Consider the following 9,515-nt stretch of genomic DNA (forward strand, 5'->3'; position numbering starts at 1 on the left):
AAACACTCCAAACGCATAAAAGTTTCTGTAAATCCAAATTCCAATGTCAACTTTGCGATGACCGTCGCAGTAAGGTGAAATCCAAGTAGGAAAATAGTCCACTTGAAGTTGATGTCAATTTGAATTCCAACTCCACAGTGAAAAAATCGAATTGTAACGTTAATACGAACAGTTGAAACAGGAAAATGCTGAAAATCTGACCACCGTCAAGTAGACCATCAACGTTGTGTAACAGTTAGAAGCATAGCGTTGGGATGTGTAACGTGTTAGGCCTACAGCTAACAGACAAGTCTCTGTAATTATTAATGCAGACCTAACGTAACGTTAGATGATAGAGTTCTGTTCTAGATCTAACAGTTCTGTAACTTCGATCTAACAACGTCAGATCTAACCTTAGATCTAACGTTAGACATATAATATAGGTCTGTCTAGACCTAGATTGACCACCGATATTTTGTCATGACCCTATAAACGTTAATTGTAAAAGTTTACCGTACAATTATAAAAATTGTACTGCCGCTTCTTGTCTAAGGCGAGCTTGTTTGACACAACATTAATTTGTGGGGATGACTGAGTCTGACTCTGCTGAGATTGAGAGCTCTGCGACAAAGCAGTCTCTTCTGCATGTTGTACTGATACGAGAGCTGTTGATCCTTGTCCCGCGCTAGTAGACAGTGTAGAACTAGAACTAGGCTTATTGCTAGGAGGAATTACAGTAGTCGAAGGTGCCTCATCACTTACTGATGAAAGGCATCTACTCATCCGTCTTTTTTTTGCTTCATCGACGTAGGCATAGTGTTTGATGCTACTTTCGGACTTGTGTCCGGATACCGACATAATGTGTCTGGCCTCGAATCCACTGGCGTCTAGGACATGAATCGATGTTGCGCGTAGGCAGTGATTCGTGTAGATTTGTGATGTTTGTGCTTCAAGGGATATTTTCCTCATTTTGTCACCCAAAGTGTTCTTACCGACGGGAGCATTGCAGTACCACACTTGCTCGTCACTTTCCGCGTTCACTTTTGGACGTTGAAAAAAATCGTCATTAGCTGGATTGAGATGGGAAACATAAACTTGAAATGCTTCAACTGGACAGTCTGGTTTGTGGGTTTCATACATTCTTCCTTGCTGACTACGGGAGTCATCCAGTGATTCTCCACGATGATTTTTAGTCAGTTTGTCACTAGCAAGGTAAACGTATCTCTCATTTGTTGAATCAGTCGCGATGTCAAAATCTGTTTTTGAAAAATTGCGTAAGTTTTCTCTACCGCGATTGCAAAGGTGCAACATAATGTCAACGAACACTTTGTTCTGAAGGCCTCTGGGAGTACTCACATCCAGTGCTGATGACGATTTGATTTTCAACATGTCCTCCTGTGTAATAGGATCTTTGTGCACCACAGATCCTTTGCCTTCCTTCTTTAGTTTAACGAGAATTGCATGAAACATTTCATTTGCCTCCTTGAATTGAGGGTCATTTACAACATCGAAAGCACTCACTTTCTTGAAATGTCTCTGTAGTCCATATCGCAGAGTTATCATCGATCTCTTACTGTAGAATTCCCCATTCGATCTGCGAACTTCAGCGTAAAATGAACGGAGAAACTTATTCAGTTCTTGCGCTGTTATCGTCTCGGAAATGCTTAATCCTTTGGCTTCTGTGTAAGCTTTCAAAATATTCTCCGCTAAGTTGATGACTCTTTTAGTAGATTTGGAGTCTTTTTCATCTAGTAATTGGTCCAGATCATCCTCTCCAAGAGATGCGAAACGATTTGTCGAACACGCCATTTTGGCGAAAACAAATGTAACTAACGTAAGTTAGGTCCCTATTGCAATTTCATATTTCGCGCTACGCGCTTACGCGCTTATTACATTGGACATTTATACTACTGTAGTATACATGTAGTAATGTGCATGTTACTGTATTAGTACTGTAAGTTGCAAAGCATCTGCGCGAGAGCAGACGTTTGTTTTTGATTCTATTGTTTACGTCACTTCTCGTGATATAACACGCCTGTTGTTTACATACGGGGTTATATTTCATGATTGTACGTAATTTACGTCATGTTTTGGAAATATAACGCTTCTCATCCTCGTAACCGTGGTCACGTGACAGCATTTTGACCAATCCCGCATTGGTATCTATATAGGTCATATAATATAACGATATATTTTCTAATACTGCATATAATGATCGTATACAGTAACCATATATATTTTCTAATACTGCGTGCAATATAACACTCACTTCAAACTATATGCGTGAATATATAAATCTTTTCCTAACATAATTTTAGTACTATATATCAAATCAAAGTAACGCTGATCCGCCATAGCCTCCCACCGCTACATTGTATTCCTTTTCCAGTATGTACATTGATTTTATCACAGTGAAATTCGTTTCATATATGGCTATCCCTAAGGGATTGAAAGAATCAAGAGCACTAACTGCTGGGTTGGAGACTCTTTATCTCCGTAGCATGGAAAGGAAACCTGGCTTCAAAATTGTGTGGCAGGTTTGGCCAAGACTGGCTCACAAAATAATGGGTGGAAGAGGTGAGTACGCCTAGCTCCTAGTATCTCTACCACACCCCCGCTCAATTTCCCCTTCATAAAACCAATGAGGTTCAAGAGCTGGAGTTCAAACAGCCTGTCATTTTGCAATGGATACACTAAAGAATTCCACAGGTGCAGTTGTACCATTGATGTTTGAAGCTGCCATTTCTATCTGAGAAATATGGAGATTCATTTTGAACCATTTATAATATCGAGTACATTTTGCGTGTTTATTAATGAGATGAAAGAAATTTCTCCTAAAGACAAATCATGAATATGAAACGACGGTCAATCCCATCCAGAAATAGCCTATATGTATCTGCAAAAGTGTAAATCAGACATTGTCAGACCTGTATGCCGTAAAAACCTTTGATACTATCCCCTCCCGGAAAGCAGAATTTGTCACTTTTTTATCACTTAATTCCGACAATTAAAAGTGTTATGGTATAGTTCTTCATTATTCAATAATCTTGGATTAGCGCCCGGACGTGCAAAGTCGAGTAAATTGTTGCGTGTTTATAGTATTTTATCGACATTTACGTAATTCTTTTGTGTGTGTTCGAGTGTGTGTATGCGCTGATGTGTGTTTGGATTTTTGTGTACGTATGTATATCATATCTTATATTAATTTTGTGTAACCAAACGTAACCTAGATAGGTTAGTGTCATAGCTTGTCACAATTGGCAATGCTTTCATTCATATAAGGTGATAGCTTTCCTCGTATAGTACGCATCATAATGATAAGAAAACTACGAGAGAAATTAACATGAACCGCCTGTGCACTGGTCTGAGGTAGAACGCTTTTAACATTCGTTGCACAAGTACCAGTAAAGATAAAGTGCAGTTATTTGGTGAGTATACTCACGTGACAAAGAAAGACGATATGTTGCTGGTATACTCTGCGTCATATTATACACTATTATCCCTCCTCCTGTAACAATGTGTGTTACAGCAAATATGTTCATAGAGGACTGCGTTCACCAAACAGGACTTAGTGAAACACTTGCTCTTTTGGAGGAATTAGAAAATATTGTCGTAAGAGTGCAGCTGCTCATAAAGTATATCATACCAACTGACTATTTATCTTGTTCGTCTCGATTTCGAAGACACTTTCGAGATCTGTCACTCTTTGAAGAATCTAAAGAATACCAAAACAAAATCTTGAAAATCGGCAAAGAGGTTCCTGCACGATACCAACAATGGAGGGAGCATTACTGAACCATACTCTACCGCAGTCCCCACTGAACATTTTAGAACAGGATGTCGAACAAAAACTGCCTTCTTTAATGTTGTCTACTGCGGCTATCATGACTACACCTGAGGAGGTCGAGCCCACTGTGGTCGATCTGGACTACGTTCGCAAGGTGACGTCGATCATGATGACTGTATCCGTGGCGATGGTGAATCTTGCAATGGGTGCCTCCATTGGCAAAATCGAGCTCAGAAACCAATGGCGGGTGTCGAGTGGCCTCGTCGTCGGTTGCATCAACCAGTTCGCACTCTTCCCGGTGATGGCTTTCGGTGTGTCCTACCTGTTTCAGCTACCCGCTCCTTATCGACTGGGAATGCTGCTTGTCGGAATTTGTCCCGGAGGGTCCATGGCAAACGTCGTAACATTCTTCATCGACGGGAACATATGCCTGAGGTACGTTCCGTTCGAGATACATTATACACTTGTTCGTGCCCACAGCTTTTTTAAGGATTTGAATTTCACAAGACTGACTGGGAGGGCCGGGCGCCAGAGTTAACTGTGAGAAAGTACTTAGACGAAGTTAGCTCTTTCGAGAAATCATGTCAATGAAATATAATTAAGTCAAGATTTGTTTTTGTTTTTCTGTTACTCTGTCAAATATGTCGAATAATTGTGAAAACCAAAATGTAATCGGCAACAGTAACTATTTGTTATTCGTTTGACATTAAGAAAGGACCATAGTTTCTTATAGACCAAAGTAAAAACTGCGGGTCTCTTAAATTCCTTCACAAAGTTCAAATCAGACCTTCAATCTTTTCTCCAGTATATAATACTCTTGCAGATATAAAACGGTGATCGAAAGCAAATTATGTATTGCAATTTTGCAAATGAAGTAAGTTTCAGTATAAGTTTCTAACACGAAAAACTACTCGACAAAACATGATTAAGGAGTAGCGGAATGGCATCTCACGGTAACCTGATAAGATGGCACGAGATCTGCCATACTACCTCAATGCACTGGTACCCGCGCTTTTCAGCTCGTGTCGTACTATTAAGATTTTTACTGCTTTTCGGGCACTGCTAATAAAATTCCTGCCCAAATAAATTAAATTAAGCCAACATGAAAAAGTATATCATATCAAATTACTGAGATTGGCCGATTTCTGATTATTTCAAACACTAAATTTTCTTAACATTTGATGTTTTTGGTCACTCTCCGTTTTTTTTTTTTCAGAATAAAACCATTTAACAACCCATCAAGCTTAGTTATCGAAAAGGGTATCTCATACCGAGACCTAGAGAACTGCATACTTACCAAAAATGCATTATTTTGTTTATACAGAACTCGAGTTTGGAAGTAGCTTTGATAAAGGTTCAAACGAATATTCTTAGTTCGTCAGTAGGTATAAACAGAAAAAAAAACCACGTTCTCTAAAACACGAGGCAGCAGGTTATTAAATTGCTTATTGAGAAACTTTCGTAATTTCACCCGTCCCAACCAACGATAGAGTATAGTGCGTTCACGGATGTGTTTGTATGGATTGTTTTGTCATCATATCTTCTTGGCACACACGGCTCAATGAGAAAGATGACTAGTGTCTGTGCTGTAACATTGACATTTCTTTTTATGTACCTTGAAACAATTACTTTCTGCATTATGCTTTTACGTTTTCTACATCTTATATATATATATATATATATATATATATATATATATATATATATATAAATATGTATATTAGCTTTGAAAATGCTATAACAATAACAATGATAATGATAATGATAGCAATAATAATGATGATAATAACGATGATAATGATGATGGTACATTGTATTTGCAATGACCTTTACCATCAAGTCTGAGTACTCAAAGGCACGAAAAATTCCTCACACAGTATAAACAGAAAATAGATAAAAGATAAAGGAAAGAAAAAGAGAAAGAGAAAATATCAAGTTATGAATTTTTCATGTGCCTAATGAAATAGGAGTGTTTTCATTCCTGTCTTTAAATGGTCAAGTAAGGAGATAGTATGAATGTGGAAAGCAAGTTCGTTCCAGAAAGAAGCCAGAGAGAGGAGCGTCACTGAATTTAAGCGAGATGAGATTAAAGCATGTAATATACCATCATTTCTTATACTGCACCTACCGAGTTATCAACCCTTTACATACAAGCTCCACTGTTTAGCAGATCACTCTTCAATACCTTTTTGTCATCCTTGCAAATTAAACATTGTTTCTCACATGTTTACATTTAGTCGTTAAGTTAGACTCTGTTCTGTTCCAATCAATTTCTTTAAGTTCCTTTGAGAAAAATCTCAAAGCGATTTCTTGAAATTCCATTTTTAAGTTTAAATGTCCTACCCTGATCACTGGAAATATTTTTGTGTAAGCCTGTATACTCACAATGAAGTTTCTGTCAATCGGGTGATTGAATTTTGTTTGACCAAATCGTTGCTTTGTAAGATTTGTAACTTTAAATTTGAGTTTGAACACTCTGTAATATTTTTGTGCATTACGTAACTTTATTACATAAAAGACATTTTGTGTTCTTGTACATTTCGTAATTTTTCGTCATTAATGTAATGTAGTAAACTCTGAAATTGTTACTATGCTGAGTCTACATTCTATACGAGCTTTTGCTATTTAGTAATTTTCTCAGATCACAAATTATTTATGTTCGCTTATATATTTGTCCATTTCCATCTCAAATTGAATATTTTGTGTTGTACTTCTCTCTCGAAATCAGATGGAATGTAAAATTATGGAATAATGAATGATAACAATAAAAAATACGATACAGCTCAGTTAGTTCACGGTATAGTTCCTACAGGTCAGATAAGATGAGATCCGTAACCAGGATTTTTTATTCCATCGATCCATGCATCTCTACCGACAGCACATCCATGGTCCTGGTCACTACAGTGATCTCCATTGGCTTCGTGCCTCTGGTAACCTTGATTGTAACTACCGCGTGGTATCCCGGCACCGCCCTCGCCACTTTGTGGGTGGTTGCCATCGCTATCCTCCTGGTAGCGATTCCTCTTGCTTGCGGCATGTTCATCCGGGACCTTCGAGAGGGTTGGGCAAAGGTCGTGGTCGTGGTGAGCGTCTTTTTTTCTTCTTCAAGCGTCTTTGTGTGCTGTTTGCGTTTGTGAATATTACAATTGACTAATTTTATCATAATTATAGATATGACAAAAAGAACAATTTTTCCGACAGTCCAAATAAATCTTCTCCTCCATCATGTTTTAAACTTTTATTTGTTTTATATCTGTTCTGACTATAAAGCGTGATTAAAAATCAAGTCAAATCTGATAAAAAACACGTTTTGCCACTAAATTCTAATGTGACATAATTCATGAGGAAGAAAATACAGAAATACCTACATTCCCCCTAAGTCCTATTGTTACAAGCACATCCTAAATACAAATTTTTTCTTCTCTTTTTCTAATTGCAGTAAATCTTAGTACAGTCGTATGAGTTTCTTGTTCTCCTTCCTCTGACCCCTGCCTACTCATTCATATTCTTCTTTGTTAAAACTGAGACAATTTCTTCTTCTCCACCGCAAAAATGGCGGATATCATCTATTTCCTTTCAATTCATACTATTTTTCCATAATCCAATTCACATCTATTCAAGTTCTGATACATTTTCTGCAGGTGGGACTCACTGTCGGCCTTCTGGCGTTCACGGCCAACTCTTTGGTACACCTCATCATTCATACGGAACTGTTCCACGCCCCTTTTAGGGTCTACTTTGCTACCATGTTCCTTCCCCTGGTGGGTTACGTAGTTGCTTTTTTGCTGGCGGCTCTTTTCGGACAGCATCGCACTTCCCGCCACACCCTCGCTGTGCAAGCCGTCTTCCACAACACCTGTGTGGCGTGAGTGTCCATATCAAGCGTCGTAATGTGATTTTCAATTTCAATTCAATTCAATAATTTGTTTATTTCCATCATCAAAAAATAGAAATAAAACATGATTCAATGCGGTACAAGTTGTCCATTTGTCTTTCACTATCTGATGAGGACAGTTTTTTTTTCGAACACAATTTAAAGTATATGCACGAATGATGTCATTAAAAATTTTATTAGATTCTTACTGATTGTTCGCTCGCAATTTATTTTGTCTAAGGAGAGATATACATGTTATGAGTGAGGGTTTATTATCATTTTGACTCTCATTTCAGGGGCAAAGACAAGTTTCAAATAAGTATCATTGTCAAAGAAACCAAGTTATAGCTGTGAATTGAGTGAAAGCAGCAATTTTAGAAGAACGCATCATTGAAAGTTTGACGAAAATCGGACGATCCGTTCAAAAGATAAAAATCTGTAAGGTTTCGAATATCAAAGGAGACTACTATACACTACATGACGTCATTATGGACAACAATACGAAGAGAATATGCAGATATTTCAACATTATTTGATTTTGATCTTATTCTACTATAGTAAATTAAGAACACTTGCCTTACCTCTTTCTGAAAGCAGGGGAAATTGTTATTACCATGTGTAACATAATATGTCAATAACAAGTCGATGGAAAGTGAACTTTTCATGAAAAATAAAATCCTGCAAAATTTTCCTCATATTTTCTTTATAGTGTTGTCCATAATGTCGTCATTATGTTAGTAGTAGTCTCCTTATCCAGCATTATGATGGCACCAAAACTCTCAAAGATCAAAACCTTTGAGTCGATTTTTCCAGTAATGGATGTTAGCATCCCTCATTAATTTCTATCTTCTGTCTTTATCTCGTTTACAGGATTATAATCTTGGCGTCTGTGTTTGCAAAAAGTGAAGCATGGAATGATATGATAGTTGTTCCAGCAATCTACGGACCAATCACAGCACTTTATGGCATTGTCTACATCATTGTGTACCTGGCCGTGCTCGTCAACCAGGAGGATAATGAAAGACCTCCAGGTGGACAGATGATCGTCTCTGGATATCTCCCGATCGACGAAACGCCGCAGGGCAACAACGAATACATAGCGCTCGAAGGCGACGATGATCTCAACGTCGAGCTACGCGATCGCTCAGGTCAGCTTCAGCTTATGGAGAGTGAATCAAGCAAGTCGGTCTACGCTTCCCCGATGTCTATTCCCATCTTTTAGTGAGCCGTGATGTGTTATCTGTAACTCAAGAGATAAAACCAACATTTTTTTTTTGTCTTTGAGTCAGTACGTCGTCTCGTCTTTGGTGTCTCATTTCAATGATGGATAACATAATTGTTACCTCTGACCTTCATCAGAACTGGTCAAAAAGCAGTGCTATCAACAAAAACAAAGTTACATCTTAGTAAAAAAAAAAATGTGTAAAAATCTGAGAACACATTGTTTGTTACTGTTAAGAAGAGAAGAGTGCCCTAATACAAATATGAGAAGGTATCAATGTTTACAGTGATAGTGCTTGAGTTTTTTCGCGTGTTTTCAAGCTCATGTTATACAACAGATTGCATCTTGTACAGAGACGTCAGTCACAATGACGTCATGATGTCCGCTGACGTGCTAAAATGCTCACGTTTTCACTTCCTTCATGCTTTGCATGCCATCGTAAATTGGAAGACGTGTATATAGACAGATTCAGTTTTTGTGCCCTTTCTCAACCACGCACAACATTCACAATAGGGATACTTTAACGGGCTGGGAATTATTCGGGATTATCTCTCTCTTTCTCTCTCGATTTAATCAATTCGTGCTCGATTACTCCAACAGGTATGAATGCAAACATACGATATAGTTTACAGACGCTGTAAATGAAAACATAC

The 9,515-nt window shown here is 38.0% G+C and overlaps 2 protein-coding genes across 2 annotated transcripts; one reads left to right on the forward strand and one right to left on the reverse strand.

The window, feature by feature from the left end:
- Nucleotides 1-474: 474 nt before the first annotated feature.
- On the reverse strand, nucleotides 475-1,788 carry LOC139710400 (zinc finger MYM-type protein 2-like). Its single transcript, XM_071622316.1, has one exon. The coding sequence runs from the start codon at nucleotides 1,786-1,788 to the stop codon at nucleotides 475-477; it is 1,314 nt and encodes a 437-aa protein (XP_071478417.1).
- Nucleotides 1,789-3,755: 1,967 nt separating this feature from the next.
- Nucleotides 3,756-8,862, forward strand: LOC139710401 (ileal sodium/bile acid cotransporter-like). The gene is made up of 4 exons (XM_071622317.1): nucleotides 3,756-4,201; nucleotides 6,645-6,849; nucleotides 7,408-7,631; nucleotides 8,511-8,862. The coding sequence occupies exons 1-4, from the start codon at nucleotides 3,756-3,758 to the stop codon at nucleotides 8,860-8,862; spliced, it is 1,227 nt and encodes a 408-aa protein (XP_071478418.1).
- Nucleotides 8,863-9,515: the final 653 nt, after the last annotated feature.

Source organism: Diadema antillarum, unplaced genomic scaffold (genome assembly GCF_040938485.1).
Source record: "Diadema antillarum isolate AM-2024a unplaced genomic scaffold, OU_Dant_1.0 seq00001529_RagTag, whole genome shotgun sequence".
NCBI classification, from domain to species: Eukaryota; Metazoa; Echinodermata; class Echinoidea; order Diadematoida; family Diadematidae; genus Diadema; species Diadema antillarum.